This window comes from Anastrepha ludens, chromosome 2 (assembly GCF_028408465.1).
Source record: "Anastrepha ludens isolate Willacy chromosome 2, idAnaLude1.1, whole genome shotgun sequence".
NCBI classification, from domain to species: Eukaryota; Metazoa; Arthropoda; class Insecta; order Diptera; family Tephritidae; genus Anastrepha; species Anastrepha ludens.
The window spans coordinates 16412809-16432774 of NC_071498.1; the positions used below are offsets into that span (position 1 = coordinate 16412809).

Sequence of the window (19966 nt, forward strand, 5' to 3'; positions counted from 1 at the left end):
CTTATACGGGAATAAATGCAACTCAATGCGGATAATTCGTTGTAAAGTGGTCCGAGCAATGCCCAACTGCTGAGAACAGCGATTTTTGGATGTCCTTGGCGACGCCTTGGTCGGTTTTGATTTGGCCTCTTTGGACTAGAAAGAGCATCACCAGTCGTACAAACATTTAATTGTGTTCTTAGAAGGCGCACTTTTCACATTATTTAATTTTTTATACGCACGCTGAGTTTTCACAATTGACTTCTTTTGTTGAATGTAAATTTCAACAATTTGGGAGCGCTCGCGTGGCGTGTACTGTTCCATGGTAAAAATCTGCTTGGACTGACGCTTCCAACGCGGTATGTCATTAAGCGATCTGACGTCTCTTTGTAAGTCTTAGACATTTTCAAAATTTTCTTTGCCTTTCCACGCACCAACGTCTTCAAATATTTTTTGTTTTTTTAATTAAGCTTGCATGTCAGAAAAGTAATGAATTAAAAATTCGAGGTCATTCATTAAGCCTCCACTACACTTAATTTTTCGAATAATACGTATTGAAAGTTCTTTTAAAAATCTTGTACTGATTGCATTTGTTTTTTCTTCATTATAACTATTTTTTTGTTTTTTTGTAACAGCCTTCATCGAATATGGCATATCAATATTTCATATGCTTTATTCCACAAGTTTGAAGGCCATTTCAATGCATAGTAATAAATATTTGCATATATGGCATGCAAGCATTTAAAATGTGCAGTGATAAAATACTATACCCCTTCAACTACTTAAAAAGAGGCTAAAGTATCCATTTTGAAAATCTTGTCATACAAAATACCGGTTAGGTGATGTCTTGAATATTTTGCAGTTCATAACCGATAAATTTTGCGCGCTGTGTGAAAAAATGCGGTAAATCAGATAGCTAATAATAGAAGGGTGAATTATTAGAAAATGTTATTCATATCAAACTTCCTATTTGTCATATATTACAAATTAACATTCAAAAAGGTTCATACATTTCAAACGAGAATCTAATATTTGCCAGCTTGCCACGAAATTCTGCCTTGCTGCAATACATTTTTGAAATCAAATTTACTTTAAAAATATTATATTGGGTCTGGGAATAAGTTTCCGTCCATTCTTAGCCAAAGTTACGAATTATTTAAAGAATAAAATAATACATGAAATTATGTGAAGTATGCGCCATTGGAAGCTACAACTTTACTCCATCTTTTAGGCAGCATACGGATTCCTCTGACGAAAAATTCAAGTTATTTTCAATCGATCCATTCATGGAGCCAGTTTGCGATGCTCTCGTAAGAAATGAATGGCTCTCCAATAAGGACTGACTGCATTGATCAAAACAGATGATAATCCGAAGGTGCAATGTCTGGGAAATATGGCGAGTGGAGCAAGATTTCACAATTCAGTCCCTCTAAATATTTCTGGACCGATTTAGCAACGTGTGGTCTGGCGTTGTAGTGCGCCAGTGGTGTCATCTCTCTAACTTTACACGCACTTTCCAAATGACCCTCGTAATACTTATAATATTTATGAAATATAATAATGTTTTTGAAATCTCCTGGCACATGATAGGCTTAAGTATTATACCTATATACAGGGTGAACGATTTGAAGTATTACCAACTTCACACTGCTTGTATCTGTAAAACAGCTCATGACAGCAACGTCAAAATTGTGACAGTTCTAACTAATGACAGTTCAATATATGGTTTATAAGCCATCGAAAGCATTTGCGTCTCAGTTTTGTTGATTTTTTTTTTCTGTGATGGAATTCAAACGTAATAGTGTGATTGCGTTATATTTGGCAGCCATTGTTCGTGAGCTCAGTCACCTCAAAGTGAATGAAATGTTTCTGTATCGCACTATAAAATGTTACAATGATACTGGTAGTATTGCAAAACGCTATGGAGGTGGACCAAAAAAACCGCAACGACGCCAGAAATGGTTCGGAAAGTGAAGGCTAGACGTGAACGAAATCCACGTCGAAGTGGAAGAAAAATGGCCAAAGAACTGAAAATATCGCAAGACAGCATTCGACGCATATTGAAAAATGAGCTCAAGGTCAAGGCTTACAAGTTCCAAAAAGCGCACGATCTTTCACCCCAGCAAAAAAAGTTCGGTGCGAAAGAGCAAAGGAGTGGTTGCGCTTGCACGAACGTGGCGAGTTTCCTAACATTGTGTTTTTTGATGAAAAAAATGTCCCAATTGAGCAGTTCATAAACACTCAAAACGATCCTGTTTACTTGACCAAACGCTCATACGAGAATTTGAGCCTTCGCATGGCCACTTGAAGCAATTTCCCATCGCAAGTAATGGTTTGGGCCGCAGTGACCGCTGATGGACGCTTTCCAATTGTTTTTATCGAGCCTGGTGTCAAAGTGAATGCGACTTATTATCGGGAAAATCTTTTAGAAGCTGCTTTAGAGCCGTGGACACGCAAACATTTCGGTCGTAGACCATGGACGTTCCAACAGGACTCGGCACCGTCTAATAAAGATCGTGTGGACCAAGAATGGTTAAAAAATCATGTTCCACACTTCATTTCGTCCACACAATGGCTTTCGAATTCGCCAGATGCAAATCCGTTGGACTATTCCATCTGATCCATTTTGAAGAGCAAGGTGAGGACTAAAAAATATGTCAGTATGGATGCGCTGAAAAAAGCGATTATACGAGAATGGGGCAAAATACCTCAAGATCGCATTTGTGCAGCATGCAACACAGTTTTTGACCGGCAAAAGGTGCTCATATCGAGCTCAAGTGAATATATGTTAAAATTCAAATAATTTTTGAACAATTTTGTCTTTGAAATCAATAAAAACTAATTTCACACAAAAAAGTTATGGTGATTTGAATAGGTAGCACTTCATATCGTTCACCCTGTAATTAACAAAAAACCAGCTGCTAAAAACATTTTTATTTTCAAATTTCGCTTTCTTACTTATTCGTAAATAATTTCAAATATATTTTTTGCAATTTTTTCCTTACCAGAGTGAAAACGCTATTGGCGCACATCGCGTATTTGAGAAAACTTCATTCTCCTGCTCTGGACGTCCGGCCGGCTACTACGCAGATGTTGAAACCGGATGTCAGGTACGCATACACACATAATAAATCTGACAATCTGACAACTGCCACTGGCTTATAATAAACGCGCTGCATTTTATTTGTAAAGATTACACAATTTAAGAAATCCAATATTCTCACAGGTGTACCACATGTGCGATGGCCTGGGGCGTCAATTCAGCTATTCCTGTCCCAATACTACGCTCTTCCAGCAGCGTATGCTGATCTGCGATCACTGGTATATGGTGAACTGCTCGCGGGCTGAGAGCGACTATGCAGCCAACTTATTGATTGGTGAGTAAGAACCAACGGAGAGCCCATTGTGGGTTAAGCACAAACACAGGAGAGAAACAAACGAAAAGTAACGCTGTATTTAACATCACATAATACTCGCATATAAAATGTAGTATATCTGATTAATGGTACAAAGCCATGCAAAAAAGTATGACTAGTCCGATAGACCACTAAAAAATGTTGCATACTTTAAGATGGTAATGGGTTAAAAATAACTTATTTTGCTACTCATTGCAGGCCAACGCGACAAGCCATTTGTGAATGATGAGGAGAATAATTTGCGTACACCACGTCCGGACCTCTTGGATCGCCCTTATGCTCCTGATTACTCTGGGGAATCCTTCAGAAACCAATATAAGGTTTGTGCCAATTCGATATAATCGAAATAAAGTACTGCGAAAGCACAGTGAAATATTTCCCGTTTTCATTTCATAGCAACTTCCTGCGATCCAAAATCAAATTCGCGATGTCGACGCGCAGAAAGTTCAGAATAAATTGAATAATGCCGCTCAGCCGTCACCGGGCCAGCAGCACTGGAAAATACCACCACCCAGCCGCACTATACTCCCGCCTGCCTACGAAGCACAGATCTCTGACGATACCAATTCACAAACCAGCAGCGGCAATGTGCGCTTCATACCCAAGACAGCGCAGACAACACCACCAACCACAACAAAAGTGAACTTCGATCGCTCAAAAGTGACCTACGCGCCAACAACTACTTCAGCCGCCTCGCGCTTCAACAATGCCGCATTACACCCGCGCGGTCAGTCGGGTGAGCATGAGGATTTGGGCACGAGTCACAGCACGCGTTACAATACCTCGGCTGATTTCAACTCCGCTGAGCAGGCTAGCAGCAAACGTAAAAGCTCCTTCAATAATAATATCAAAAGTAGTCGCAGTTCATTCGCTTCTGCTGCGCCGACAGCATCTACCACTACAACAACGGCGTTTACCCCAACCATATCAATAGCACCAGGCAACGTCACTACAGTTGCTTCTACTACGCCTGTGAAAGTACCATCAAAGGTATACGAGCCGCCCTTCCTGCACCCCATCTACAATGAGAACGACACGCTCAGCACTCAGACGCCACTACGCGCTTCATCTGCCACGCCATTCACCGCGTCCCCTCTATTTGCCAAGCACACCACCACCACACCAGTACCACCACCGAATCGGCTCACTACTCTAGCCGGCAAACCTTTCACCGCAAGTAATAGTGGCATCACCACAAAAGCTCCGAGCTTTGGGGGACGCAATCACAATAATTTGCTTGAGAATGGCTTTAGTCAAAATTCGAAGGATGCGCGCACTCCCACACCAGCACAAGGTTTCAAGCCGCCCACACCACGCCCACCGGTGAGCACCACAAAACAGCCGGCAACACAAAACTTGGAGAGCTCACCCTTTGACTACAGTATTCCAACCACAAATCGCCTGCATTTGCCCACACCTGTGATCAGTACGACGAACACATCCACAGCAAGCAGTGACGCCAAGCCGCCAGCCAAACAGCTGTTGCCGCCTTATCAGGAGTACGTGCAACACGATATCGCAACCACACAGGGACCACCCATCTACTATGAGTGGAAAGTGCCATCGAATGGGCTCGAACCACCTAAGATGGACCCGCCAATAGGCGTTGATGGGCGCGAATATCCAGAGACAGTAATCGATTACAATACTATTAGTGGTGCCAGCGATAACACGCATAGCGCAGAGCAGCCCAAGACCACTAGTAGTCATGATTTAGTGCCAACTAAAACGCCGCGTGAAAATAGTCAAACCGAACGCACGCCGATCTCGCGTTCCATCAAAGAGACGGGGCAGCCGAACAGCGTTTTCCGGGTGAATGCAGAAAAGCCAAAGGTGACAACTACGCCAGCACTAGCGACTGATCGCTCAGACACAGTGTCCACGCCAATATCAGATATTACACAGCTGCGCAAAGACTACTCGGTGCCGGAGTACCTATTCCCATTGGAGCCGATTGGTCGCACTGGTTACTTGTCGACGGACACATACAACTCATTTCAACTCAAGATACCAGATCAAGCTGACGATGTACCCGAAGATCATAGGCATTGGTTTGGCGAGAACCCCAAGTGTCCGGAGTGTCATCCATCCTTTGTAGTGCCCGGCACATGTGAGCCGTGTATACGAAGATAGATGAGGGAAGGGTAAGGAGTTCAGGAAATCTACGACGTCATGCGAACGAAGTTAGAAATACTGCGAAATTGTAGCACAATAAAAAGTATATATATTTTTTTAGTTCCATTGCTTTCTTGATTGATGTGCTGTTATGCACAAATACATAGCTCCTAATTTGTACCGTTAAGTTAATTGTTTCAAAGCAAACAAAACGTGCAAAACTAACCTTAAAGTAAATATTGTATCTGTAAATAAGTATTTCCAACAACAGTGCCTAGCAGTAAAAATAATTAACCAGTGAAAAAATCGCATAACAGTAAATGATATTCTATTGTAAATAAGGATGCGCAAAGCTACCAGAATGTGCCTGCACTTTTCCTCATTACTTATTTCCTTTACCTTTACAATTCATGAAATATCTAACCGAATGCTATTCTTCATGTGAGACTTCATTCAAGTTGAGTGTCTCCACTCATTAAAATGAATTCATGAAAATCCACAAGCAATCATTCCTACCACTCCCAAGCAGTGAGCGCAGCCGAAGAGCCATTCATGTCTGGGCTGCTCATTCATACGCGTAAACGCACGTTGTAGAAGCCGAATTAGGTGCACTCGTGTAGGTTGAACATTCATAACCAAATTGGTTTCTAAATTCAATTAAAAATTTTCTTATCGGAATTCGAGTTTTTTAAATAAAGAATGTAATTGAGCTTTAATTCGATTCGGTTTCTAGATGCCAAGGCGAATCTACTATTATTAAAGGTGGTGTTGGTAAATCAGCTGAGTTGTTTTTTTTTTCTTTCGCCGTGTCCGTGTGGCTGTCAGCTCAGAATGAAAGAAGGCGAATTCATTATTTGTTTTCTAGTTTCTCAATACTTTGCATTGACAATCAAACGTACAGAACAGTTTAGTTGGTCTAGTGCCACCACCTTTAATGATAGCGCCTTGCTAGATGCTATCCGTTGCACGAGCGTATATTTTAGAAGGTATTATGCATAATTTCTACTTACGGTTTATAATATTTATGTAAGTGTATAAGTAAAATAAAAAGTATAGTTTAATATATGTATTTTATTATTTAAGTAACATTTTTTATGTATTTTTATTTCTTATCTATTTGTTTGAATGTTGTCAAATAAAAATTCAACTGAAAATGCAAACATTTTTTTTTTCTTAAATCCTTTTTAAATGGAGGAAAACTGTGAGCCAATTTACACTATGGCTTTTTACCCTGGGTTTTTTTCCACAAGCTCTTTCAAAGAAGTCCTCGAAAATCTTGGTGCATTTACGCGGTGACTTTTTGTTTGCGGCGCTACTTGTGTGTTTTGGATGTTGCTCTCTCTCTCTCTCTCTTAGATTCACAGTCTGTGGTGGACCATAGCTTCATCAACAATCCCCCTCCAATTCAGTCTCTCTCTCTTGCCTCATTTCTCCAATTACGAACGTTCATCGCTTTTAAGTCTGCTTCTACGTCATCAAACCATCTCTTTCATAGTAGGGCTCTCCTTCTTCCTCCAATTGGTCGCAAAGTAAATTCCCTTTTTAGGATTCTTTCGTTGAGCATTCTTCTGATGTGGCCAATCCATCTAATCCGCTGCATTTTAATGAAACGTATTACATTTTCACCACCAATAAAGTTTTCAATTTCGTTGCTGTGGATGCGATAAGTGACGTTTTGAAGCCGAATTTTTTATTTTTTTTTTCCTTGTTCACTCCTCACGAGAGCATAGGCCCTCGACAAGACTTAGTCTTGCGGTGGTTTCTTTAATTTGTTTTTGATTTCTGACAGGGTAGGTGATTAGCCTGCCGCTACCAGTCCTAAGTAGTGGGAATGCCCACCTGTCGACGCTTAGGAACAACGCCTTCTTATTGCTTGGGGCGCCATCTGTGTCTCACATTTTTCTGGCAGAAGGATCGCACAGATGGTTGAGGACTTCGCTAAAGCGGTGTGTCTGCGCTATTACCGCGGCTGCCCACTTCCTCTTGCTGGCGCCACTGAATGCAAGGTGTAACTGTGTGCTTTTCTTTGTTTTTGCTTGTCTTAGGAGCAATAGTGCGCTGACTATTGTGCTGGAGTGAGGATGGAAAGGCTAAGTTTTTAGGTTTGAAAAATGTGATTTTTGTGTTTGTTTGTTTTTTTGCTTTTAGAAAAAGGGAAAGTAGGTAAATTTGGAAAAGTGCGAGGACCGTGCTTTACATGGGATTCGGGAACCCACAACCTCTGGGATGGCACGCTGATGCACTTACGCTTGACTACCGAGGCCGATTTTTCTCATTATAGTTCTTTCAAATCGCAATAGCTGGCTTATGTCATTAACTTTCAGTGTCCAGATTTCAGCTTTCAGTTCTTGACGTTTAAGCTGATAATTCTCTTTCATCATTCATGCGCGCGCCCAAAGTGCACTTAAATAAAAATACGAAAATGTGATTACGATGAAAGCAAAATGCCAAAAAACCCTTCGATTTCTCTGACATTGCGTGACTGCCCACCGCGTTGAATTCTCTACACCACCCAAGCTCGATACTCATGACTCTCCACACAGGAGATTGGAGAAAACTATTTGACTGCTTACTCAATACTCGTATTAATAGATATTTCTTAATATAAAGACTTACACCGAATAACTTTAAGCATTTTCTGAAATTCATTTGCAAACTACGATGTTAGGGCGCTTCTTCCAATCATCGGCTTATATGAGGAGGGATGATAATTTCGCGTCCTAAGGTACTAAATGAATACAAAATTAGATTTTATTTCTATTCTTAATTTACCAATTAACTCCCAACATATTATGAGTAAATTATTTATGCCTTTGTAAAAATATTCATTAGATTTCTCTACAAAATGGATTTCTACTGACGCCTTCATTTCACTTTCGTCCGAAAATCTTCCTTCCCGTAAATACTTTTTTAAATTTGAAAAAAAATCTATGAGGTCCACGTGGGGACTTAAGGATGAGATTTCTGTTTCGATATATATTTGAATATATTTTAATGAAGGGTGGGAATGGTAAGGATTTTAAACATTTTCTGCCGTTATGCTATAACTCAAAAGATCAACTTTTGAATTTATCCACTAAGATGAATGAGCGGAGTAGCTGTTTCCACTACATCTGTATGTATCAACGAGAAATAATTAAAATAGATATACATAGACAAATACATACCAAAGTGCTTAGAATGAAAGAAGAGAGGAGTGTCTGTCTGTCTATTCCTACGTCTATTGGCACGATAACTCTATCTGGTATTGTAAGTGGAAACTAACCAAACCAACCATGGTAATTTTAATAACAAAAAAAAAAATGATATTTCTGTTATAAAGGAAGAAAAATTACTCAAATTTGGTAAAAGTGAAGAACACGGAGAAACAAGTACGGTGTATTAACTGCGATATTTACGATATGTTTATTTATTAAACACAACTTCTAACACAACAAATAACAAATACAAATTCTATCAGATTGATCTCAACCGCACTCGATGGCACTCGCTATCCCTTCGACGTGTTTCGCTCGTTCACCATACGCATCGGTGTCGATGTCAGTTGTCATCAATCAGTAGGATTGCCACATCCCTCATATTTTGTTTAGCTTCAGCTTAATTCCTTCTTGCTGAGCTGACGGTGGATCGCCGGTGCACACGTTTGAAACAGGTGGTGATGTGACCTTAGCCGCTGACTTAGGACGTAGTAACCCTTGTGACGTGCCTGCCTCCTCCGCGCCTGAATTCCTGGATAGTGTTGAATCTTGTTCTCTTGGTGGATCTAGCAATGTTTCCGGTGCTTTCCCTGACTCACTGACTTGTTCTTGGTAAGCGGAGGGAATTTTCTTAACATGACTAATGTTCCTCCGCAGTACCTTACCATTACCTGAAAGCTGAACCTCATCGCCGTGTCTCTCAACCACAACATATTCAGTTGTATCGAAGTTTGGTGTTAACTTATGCGGGAAAAAAAGCACAATATCTCCAACTCCAATGTGCGAGCTCTTCGCCTGTCTTGCTGCATCAGCCTTCTCTTTCCCTTTATGTTTATTTATGCAGTCCAAGTCTCTTGCCGACGAATCACCGATTTCTTCTGTTAGATCACGTATGTCTGGGATCTTGTCGCGAATGGTTCGATTAAACATTAATTCCGTTGGTGTAGACCCGGTTGTGCTGTGAGGTGTCACGTTGTACATCATTAAGAATTTCTGTATCTCTGACTTATAGTTCAATTTGTTAGGTGGGCAATTTTCAAACGCTTCACTAGTGATCGATTCATATTCTCGACCTCTCCGTTAGCTTGAGGCCAGTACGGCGGTGTTGTGACTAGCTCAATGTTATTCTCTCTACAGGATTCTCTAAACTCATTGCTCACATATTGTCTCCCATTATCAATCAGTAGGGTTGCCACATAGGGAACAAGTAAAATTTTCAAGAACGAACGGTGCCACGCCCACTTATATGTAAATGAGTGCTCCTCGATAACAACTTAATTAAAGTTGTTCAAATTTGGTGCAGATTTACTACCTACCTTTTGGTCCGACATAAATATTATTGAAATCGGATGAAAACCACGCCCACTTTTTGTATGTTAAGACTAAATTTCTGACAGCCCTTCTGATATTACTTTAATTCAACTAATAAAGATTAGATAAGGAATGATAAAGGAGTTTTTTTGATACTCTCTTATAAAGGGAGCGTGGAGAAAGCGGGAAAAATGTTTGCCCATTCTTGCTTAAACTTAGACAAAAAGTGCGCAATGGTGAAAAGATTTTTAGAGGTGTACTACCTTCTTCTTCTCTTATTCTCTGGCCTCGATACACTGTTTTGCGCGATCTAAAAGCTTTCATGGCGAAATGCAATTTTCCGAATAGATAAAAGTCACAGGGAGCCATATCACGTGAATACGGGGAGTGATTGATGGTTAAAATGCGATTTCTAGTCAAAAAATCAGTCACAAGAGTGGATCGATGACATGGTGCATTATCATGCAATAAGCGCCAGTATTCAGGGTGAATTCGACGAATAAGATGCAACAAACGCTTCCCATCACCAAGATAGCAAATTGGATTAACGGTTTGGCCCGTTGTCACGAACTCCTTGTGGACAATCCCCTTGAAGTCGTAAAAACAAATGAGCATCGACTTGATTTTTGACTTCTCCAAATCCGATTTTTTGGGTGGTGGCTCGTCTGCGGTCTTCCATTCAGCACTTTCACGCTTAGTTTCAGATTCATGTTGGAAACACCACGTTTCATCACCGGTTACAACGTTGTAGAGGAAGTTCTCGTCTTTTTTCGCTTCTTTAAGGAGGTCTTTCGCATGTTGAATTTTAAGCAACTTTTGGTCCTCAGTTAACTTGAGCGGAATGAAACGTGCACAGACCTTTCGTAAGCCAAAATGATCAGTTAAAATGCAATAAATAGATGTTTTAGAGGTATTAAACTCCGATTCCATGAATTTCAGCTATGATTTCGGTTTATTTTTGATAAACTTTCGAACAGCATCAGCTAGAACCAGATTAAAATGCTTAGGAGCTTTACAATATGAGAAGTTAGAATGCCTCTCGGGGATAGAGCTTGGAGGTTTACTTAGATTCACAAAAGACGCAGACGTTTTACAAGATGTCTACTACAAAGAAACGTAAAGGTCTAGCTCCATCTGGTAACACTAAGGATCAATATGTCTATGTGACGGCTTTCAGCCAGCCGGGGCAACCTAACCTTACCTACGAACAATTTCGATGGAGCTTTCGGTGATTACTGATTTTGGGCGGCCCGTATGTTCATTGTCATTTATGTCATCGCAACCATCTTTGAAAAGTGTAAACAACTCATGAACTCTGGCACGAGATAGGCCATCATCGCCATAATTTTTTTTCATTAGTTCAAATGTTTCGGTACAAACGGAAGCTGCAAGGAATGATATTAAAAAACAGGTTATTAAGTTGAACCTGATCACGAAGTTGAGAAATTTTGCTAATATGAAGCTTCTATATTACCTAAGCATTAGGGCCCTAGTAAAAGCCTTTCAGAGGAGAAGCGAACTCGTCATAAATTTAGTTGACTAACAACAAGCTGTGAACACACTCACGCCTTGCTTTAGAATGCTATGCTCACGTAAGTTTGGAGTTTTGACCTCCAAGTCGCGATTATTCTTACATTCCTAACTACTTGACAAACTACCCCTGAAACATGAAATGATAGAAAATGTTGTTTGTAATAGCGGAGGCTTCTCCACAGGCAATGGCACACCTTCGAGTGTATTTCTGCCATGAAAAACTCCTCATAAAAAACCATCTGCCACCAGGAGGCTGTGATTAACTACATATTGCTAAATGAGCTCTTGTTGGTAACTTATGTATCTTTAAAGTAACCTAGTAAGTGCTCCCCCAACCTGTATTTGAAAGGCATCGGACTCAAATTGTCAAGACGTCCATCTTTCGCGTTCATTGCCCCATAAGATGCGTTATGATATCCTGATTTAAGCTGTATGTCAGGATGTTTTCCATATCGTTTTGGTTATGGACATACCGAGCAAGTACACTCTTTTGAAAACGAAAAGTTTTACCTACAAATTTTACTTTTCTTCCACTTTTGCTAAAAATTTCTAGAGCTAGCAACCCAGTGCTAAGGGAGCCGATTTGTCAAGAAGGAATGAGAAAGCTGCTTATTGAGCAAACCTTTTATTATTGAATCACGCTAGGGATGTAACTTCCAACTTACTAACTCATTAAAAAGATGGCGCCATCAAAAGCAGTTTCATGACGCCAGTCTTGTTTATTTGGGACTTCACCTTGTGTATCTCTTCCTACACTTTGGTATAAAGGAGCAGTTCTTGCGTGTTTTTCCAGCCAATTAAAATGCAGCCAACTGTTTCAAGGAAGTAATGAATTTATTAAAAATATTTTTTTTTTTGTTTTTGCAATTTATTTATATTTTTGTGTTTTTTTGTTTTTTAATATTATATTTTTGTTTAAAATCAAAACATTTGAAATTATTTATTTTCATATAAACGGTAAAAATTTGTATGTGTATGTATTGGTAACATGCAAAAACATACGCTATACAATTTTTCTTTAAAAATATGGGAGTTTCTACACGTGTTGAATGTTTATACATTTTACTACAATACATAATATTTTTATTTGGATTTTTTATTAAATTTGTTTTTCCTTAAAATCTCATCTCTCTTACGTTTCCTACTTCTACCAAGGCAATAAGATGCATTTACAATATCCCACACGGGTGTGTTAAAAAATACCAAATGCATTAGCATATAAAATAAATGTAAATGTAAAGGCAAACAAGTTTTCGTGAACAACAAACATCAGTTTTTTAATAAAAGCAACTTTAAATTCAGGTTTTTCGAAAACCCTTAGATTGAGTGCTCGAAAGAGTATTTACAACACAATGAAAAAGGCGCGCGGATAGCGCAGATGGGAAGGTGGAAGAAAATGGCAACAAACTATGCATTGATCGAAGTAAGAATTTTACGAAAAGTAAAGAGGCCACAAATTCCGGAATCACGCAATGCAATTCACAGCTGATTTTAAAGTCAACAGATACGGATTGCAATTCAAAAATTGCTCAACCAAAGCAGTTGCGAGTTGCAGAAACATGCATAAGAAGAGAAAATATTGAGAAAATTAGGTTTAATGCCGAGAATGTGGCAGGAATTACTTAACTCTTAACAAAAAATAATCGATAATTAGCTACAGTTTCACCGATTTAGTTCTTATGAAATTGTGAATTTTTTCGAATCTAAGCGAAATGCCAACTTTCTCGCTATAGCGAATAATTACAAATAACTACGAGAGGGGAAATAAAATTTACAAAAAATAAAATAAATTACATTACAAACTTAAATTACAAGCATTAAAACTTAAATGAAAAATCTACAGTTATGCGTAATTGCAAATAAAAGAGCAAACATAAAATTTGTGATATTCGATTTGTGGTCGTATTGTACATTTGTGTGTATGTGTGTATGTATGTAGTTAATTAAAAATAAAAATTATTACGTATAAAATAAAATTGAATTAAATGTAAATGAATTGACTTTGGAGTCTATCAAAAATTCTTCACTTAACATGCTCTTCTTCTTCTTCTTCCTCTTTATGTGTTTAAAATTAATTTTTAAGGCACTTTTTTACTTTCATTTAACATAGACATTTTATTTATTAAGACGTACACACCAACATTTCACTTTGCTGGACATTCATCTGTTGTTGTATGTTCATACTTTGCCATTCATGTACACCCATACAAGCATAGACTATGCCAAATAACAACAACAAAAGCAAAATTGCTTTATATATCAGATAAACGCAAGATTATCGTTTGGATCGGAAAAATCTTTGAAATTCGGTGCGCCCAAATTTGTTGCTGGAAACACTCGACTGACCATCAATCACAAACATTTAGCTGTTACACAGATCTCTTGCCATTTTAATCCATTTTAATTAATGAATCCAACATCAAATCTGCACCACTGAACATTTTAATTTTCTTTTTATATCTGAGTTTCTACTTTTACTGACCCAAATTTTTTGTTTCTTTTTATTTTTTTTTTTTTTGTATTTTTTGTTTGTTAGTTATTTTCTTCAATCGTACGTTTGCTACATTTGAATTTCCTTTGCGCATTGCTTTGCTCATTGCAGTTTCTTGTAATTTTTTAATAATTATTTTTTTTTTTTGTGTTCTTTATGCTTTCATTTCTCATTTTTACAACGAATATTCGTTTGCGCCCAATTTTGGATTTGTGATATTTTAGATTTAACTTTCAATTTTCACTGACTAGCATTTCATATATATTTTTCTTGCGTTAAATTTTAACTAAAAGCTTAATTTTTAAGATGTTCCCCAAGCTTTTATGTTTTATTTTGTTTTTTTTTTTTTCTTGTGAGTATTTCAGCCTACGCGCGTTCATTTTGTTTTTCTTTGTTTGCTTCATAATTTCGCATTGCATCATTACCACAACTCCAACGCGAATTCGCAGTACCAGATTTTAAAGTTTAGCCAACAGTTACTTATACGTAAGCATAATGCAGTACTACACCCACACAAACCCATACAAATCCATTGGACATTTTACATTTTACAGCATAAGCGCAACTATGGATCATACGATGCCCCTATTCATAGGCGGCACATCCTTTTTGTCGCATGGATCGTACAGATAAATACTGGGCATCCACAGCGCCGCAGTTGACTCAGCAGTTTCATTCATTTTGTCAGCATCGCTTTTGCGCATCAACTCCTTGCATCTGTTTTCCGTGCTGTCGCCACAATTGCAGTCGACTTGTTTAGGCTGTGCCACCAGCACGACTTTATGCGCTTTCGTCACATCCACGTCGCACACAACAGCCGCCTCGTGATTGCAGTGAAAATAGCGATTCGTCAAGTAACCATCGACGTAGATCTGCATCAACAACAAAACAAATAAAAATAAAATAGCGAGAAGTGGGAACTGGTCGAGGCGTATGCAAAATTAACTATACTTTACCTCGTAGCCGGCAATTCCGTAACAATCGTGGATTACCCACTTAACGTATAACGATGTAGCGCCTAAATCAGAAACTTCCGTGATGGTGACGGGGAAACTTTGACGTGGGCAGGTCCTAGCACGTGTTGGAGTGATGTTCTGGAATTTGAAAGATATTATTTCCTTAATTTTACATACATATATAGGGTTGTTCAATAGGTGCGCTTCAACTTTTTTCCGATAGGGAGGGCGAACGACGCAATATTTTTTATTTTTCGCTTGTCATTTGTAAACTTCATTAGTATACATTTCGTCATGGAACGCTACACACTTGAGCAACGATTGCAAATCGTGCAAATTTTTTATGAAAATAATCGTTCTGTTGCTGCTACTTTAAGAGCATTACGGCCATTTTACGGTCCATTTAACAAGCCGTCCCGTTTTGGGGTTATGTGAAGTCATTGGTCTACAGTAACAAGCCGGCGACGATTTGTGAGCTCAGAGCCAATATTGAACGCGGAATTGCTGGAATTTCGGCCGATTTATGCAAAAGAGTGGTCGAAAATTGGGTTCAACGATTGGACTTCGTAAAACGTGCACGCGGTGGTCATGCAAAAGAAATCGAATTTCATACTTAAATGTACATATATGTTCAAACTCGATAATAAAAAAAAAAATAGTTAAAAAAGTCAAACCGTTTGTGATTTATTCAAAAAAGTTCAAAAGTTGAAGCGCTCTTACTGAAAAACCCTATACTTATAGGAATAGATGATAAGTGATTTTTAGAAATATTTTATTTTTAATCTTTCATTTTTTGAATCTCATACCCGCAGCAGCGGCTTTAGGTGGGGTAAAGAATAAGTCGTAAGAGGCAGGGCATGCGGAAGATATGCATAACTACACTGGATTTTTTTTTTTTTGTTATTGTATACCTTGAGAATAGGTTTGTTCTTGAACCAAATAACACAACAAATAACTTGCAAATAACACTTTGTAACAGTTGTTAGAAATTACCAACTTTTGGTGTTCATGTACCCAAAAAACTTGCAAAGTAGGGGAAAGCGAGAGAGTAAAAGAACATTTCATTTTGAGAGGAAGCTGCATGTTTTTACTGGATACATTTTTACTTGTAAGAATTTGCAAGTGAGAAAAACAGCTGATCGCAAAGTAAAAACAAACACGAATTAAAATTTGCGTATTGAGTAAAGGTTCTAAATTTAAATAAAACGGTGATTAAAATGAATAATAAAATATATATGAATGAGAATAAAGGAAAGAAAAAAGAGCTAAGAAAGGAAGAGCTACGTATTATCCGAAAGAAGAAACGAGTGGTCGAAATACGTGAGTTTGAGGAGCTTGAGATGTTGCCCAAAAGGAACGCTCGAAAATTTTACCAGAAAGTTCGACGGCTTACAGAAGATTTTAAGACCGGGGTGTTTTCCTGTAAGAACAAAGACGGCGATATGGTGATTGACATCCAGAGCAATCTTAAATTATAGAGGGAACACTTCTCGAACCTGTTGAACAGTGATAGCTGCGCATGTCTCAAAGAATGTGAAGATCCCGATACCCCAATCGTCGACGACGGAATTGACGTTCCGCTACCCAACCATGACGAAGTCAGAATAGCGATAAAGCGGCAATCTTAAATTATAGAGGCAATCTTAAATTATAGAGGGAACACTTCTCGAACCTGTTAAATAGTGATAGCTGCGCATATCACAGAGAATGTGAAGATCTCAATACCCCAATCGTTGACGACGGAATTGTCGTTCCGTTACCCGACCATGACGAGGTGAGAATAGCAATATCACGGCTGAAGAACAACAAAGCCGCGGGCGCCGACGGACTGCCGGCTGAGCTATTCAAACATGGCGGCGAGGAGCTGGTAAGGTGCATCCAACAGCTTCTATGCAAAATATGGTCAGAGGAAAGCATGCCTGCCGATTGAAATTTAAGAGTGCTCTGCCCAATCCATAAGAAGGGTGATCCTATAATCTATACCAACTACCGCGTCTTTTAGTCTTCTAAATATCGCCTTTAAGGTTCTAACGAGCGTATTTTGTGAAAGGCTGAAGCGCACCGTCAACCAACTGATTGAACCTTATCAGTCTGGCTTTAGACCTGGATAGTCTACCAGCGACCAAATATTCACAATACGCCATGGAAAAACTCCATGAAAAAGGAGAAATTTGGTATCCCCACAAAATTAATACGGCTATGCAAGATGATGTTGCTCAACACCAGCAGCACCGTCAGAATTGGGAAGGATCTCTCCGAGTCGTTTGATACCAAGCGAGGCTTAAGACAGGGTGCTACTTTGGACTAAGTAGGCAATTGAGCAGTAAAGTCCTCTCTCGACGAACAAAACTAACACTCTACAGGCCATGTAACGATGAACTGTATGAGTTTTACGACGACATAGACATAGCACAGCGAATAAAGATCCAGCGGCTACGTCGGCTGGGTCTTGTCGTCCGAATGGATACAAACGCTCCGGCTCTGAAAGTATTCGATGCGATACCAGCTGGTGGTAGCAGAGGAAGAGGAAGGCCTCCTCTGCGTTGGAAATATCAGGTGGAGAAGGACTTGGCTTCACTTGGTGTGTCTAACTGGCGCCGGTTAGCACGAGAAAGAAACGACTGGCGCGCTTTGTTAAGCTTGGCCAAAATCGCGTAAGCGGTTATAGCGCCAATTAAAAAGAAGAAGAAAGACCTACTACAAAAAGAAAAAACAAAACATATCTCTGCACATATTATCGCTCCTAGACGGAGCATAGGGTGGAGATATTTAAATAAAGGTCCATTTGTATAAGTGGGCGCTGTAACCCATTATTTCGATTACAAAAGTAAATAAATAATTGTACTTCTGTTATGTGTTTAGCCGAACTCCTCCTCCTATTTGTGGAGTGCGTTTTGATGTTGTTCCATAAATGGAGGCACCTACAGTTTAACGCCACCTCTGAATGGAAGCTATTTTTTATAAGGAGCTTTCTCATGGCAGAAATACAATCGGTGGTTTGCCATTAGAAAAAAAAACATGTTTCTGTCATTTGCTGCACTACCGAGTGGAATCACGTACCAACCCATTTGGCTATGGCGCCCACCGCTCAGTAACTTAGTAACTTAGACAGAATTAAAGCCACCTGCAACTTAAAGTTATCGCATTATTACCTGTTCGGCTTGTTTCTTACGCCGCGCTTTCTCCATCGCATCCAGGTCCATTATAATAGAATCGATAAAGAATTTCTATTAAATAGAAAATAATGTACGATATAAGTGGCACACAGCTTAGCGAAATCAAATCATATTACTTACCAACTCACTGCAGCTAGATTTGTTGAGCGACTGCTCCGTAGTCGCAATTGTGGTGCAATGTTGTTTATCACGCATCGCTTGACAATGACAGCAGGTACATTCGCTGCTCTTTCTCGAACCGTTAGTTGTAGCTGATGGCGCGGTAAACATATGTGTTTTCGACTGGCTGGGTTCCGTAACTATTCCGGTACCCTCACCGTCCATGTATTCACACTCTTCTTCATCGATCGTTTGGGAACAGTCACGTGCAGCTGACGATTCGCCGTGTGTAGCCGCTGGCATGTAAAAACCATGTACCGGACAAATACAGGGCTGATTACAGATGCATTCTTCGGGACAAGCTTTGTTACATACCATGGAACTCGGTTCAAACGTTGCACCAGCTCCAAACTGATCATTCGTTTCGCATGCCTGACTAGATGGTTCTGTGCGAGTTTTGCAATCGGCAGCTAGCGCGAAAGCCGCTATCTCCTCAATCAACTCGAGATCTCCAATACAACTGCAGGGCATTGTTTTCGAACTGCAAAAGTCCTTCGCAGTTGCTTCTTTCGTATGTGGCTTTGCTGTAGGCTTACAAGGTTCTGCTGATTGTGCAGCGGTTTGCAGTTGGCCTGGAGTTTGTGCCGCCGCAATCGGTGCATGAGGGCAAGGTGCACAGGTCAGTAGGTTGGGTGTGATGATAAGATTGCAAGGTAACTGTAATGGTATGCTAATGGGCTCACCTAGGGGTTGTGGTTCGGACATTTCTTTCTGAGCGCACGATGCGTTTGGACTGCTGCCTTTGCGATTAGGATTGAATGTAATTTTAAATTCGGAACCGAATGGGCCATTATCCGCTGCCGCTTCTTCGGAGCCAAGGGCACCAATATTACGGATTTTCGTAGATGCAACACCACAACCGCAGCCAGTGCCACTCTCGTCCGCCTGATTGACTAATTGTACAATTTCGCGCAATAGCTCGAGTATTGCAACATTTCGAGGAGGACTTGTAAACGCATTAGGGCTGTTCTTTTCAAGAGGAGAAGCAAAATCACAGTCACAATCCATAAACTTTGACTTTGCGGCACTTTCTTTTTTATATTTTGGTTTGCTTCTTGGCATGCAGTCATCCTGTTCTGATGACGCTGAACTTAAGGAATAGAACTCTTCATCACTTGTCGAGTTTCGGCCGGGACAGCTGATAGTTGCCATGCCACTTGGCAAACGTATTTCGTAAGACGGTTTTGACGAAGAGTGCGCCGATGATATGGAAATTTCGAAGGGACATCTGTAACTTAACTGACCGCCCAATTCTGACGTGGAACGTTGGTAATAACTTTTACCGAACGGTCCAGCCGATGTTCCAGTGGAAGCTTGCGAATTTTGCGATTCTTGTGGACTGGATTGGCTTTTCGCCGAGGCTTGTTCTTCAGCCTGGTGATGCAGGCATGTTCCCAACTGTAGTGCCGGCGTTTGTTGGTGGCTTTGGTGTTGCTGCTGATAGGCTTGATGTTGCTGTTGCTGTTGGTGCAGTTGATGGTTGGGCTGCTGGAAAGAACGTTGACACGAACACTGTACGGACGATAATGGTCGTGCGTCTGTTGGGAACTGATCGACATTACTCGGCGCGTTGGATTCCATAATTACACGATAGTTGGATGGGTAGTTGATGCAGGACATTGCACCGTACTGA

General features: G+C 39.8%; 2 protein-coding genes across 4 annotated transcripts in view; one reads left to right on the top strand and one right to left on the bottom strand.

Annotated features, from left to right (window-relative positions):
• Window positions 1-6663, top strand: part of LOC128863544 (mucin-2) — a 127830-nt gene extending 121167 nt beyond the window's left edge. For all 3 annotated transcript variants that reach the window (XM_054102762.1, XM_054102778.1, XM_054102770.1), the window contains exons 4-7: window positions 2988-3089; window positions 3206-3356; window positions 3594-3715; window positions 3792-6663. In XM_054102762.1, coding sequence (XP_053958737.1) covers window positions 2988-3089; window positions 3206-3356; window positions 3594-3715; window positions 3792-5528 — 2112 coding nt within the window. In that variant the 3' untranslated portion in view covers window positions 5529-6663. The remainder of the gene's footprint in view (window positions 1-2987; window positions 3090-3205; window positions 3357-3593; window positions 3716-3791) is intronic.
• Window positions 6664-14049: 7386 nt separating this feature from the next.
• On the bottom strand, window positions 14050-19953 carry LOC128863598 (uncharacterized). The gene is made up of 4 exons (XM_054102832.1): window positions 18295-19953; window positions 18151-18225; window positions 14999-15136; window positions 14050-14914 (listed from the first exon to the last, which is right to left on the bottom strand). The coding sequence occupies exons 1-4, from the start codon at window positions 19951-19953 to the stop codon at window positions 14615-14617; spliced, it is 2172 nt and encodes a 723-aa protein (XP_053958807.1). The 3' UTR covers window positions 14050-14614.
• Window positions 19954-19966: the final 13 nt, after the last annotated feature.

Excerpts from the sequence above, each read along its gene's own strand:
- LOC128863598 (XM_054102832.1), bottom strand. The coding sequence starts at position 19,953 with ATGTCCTGCATCAACTACCCATCCAACTATCGTGTAATTATGGAATCC. Across the intron at positions 15,137-18,150 it reads GTAAGAAACAAGCCGAACAG|AACATCACTCCAACACGTGC; the intron begins GTAATAATGCGA and ends TTCAAATTCCAG. Across the intron at positions 14,915-14,998 it reads ACGGAATTGCCGGCTACGAG|ATCTACGTCGATGGTTACTT; the intron begins GTAAAGTATAGT and ends TTGTTGATGCAG.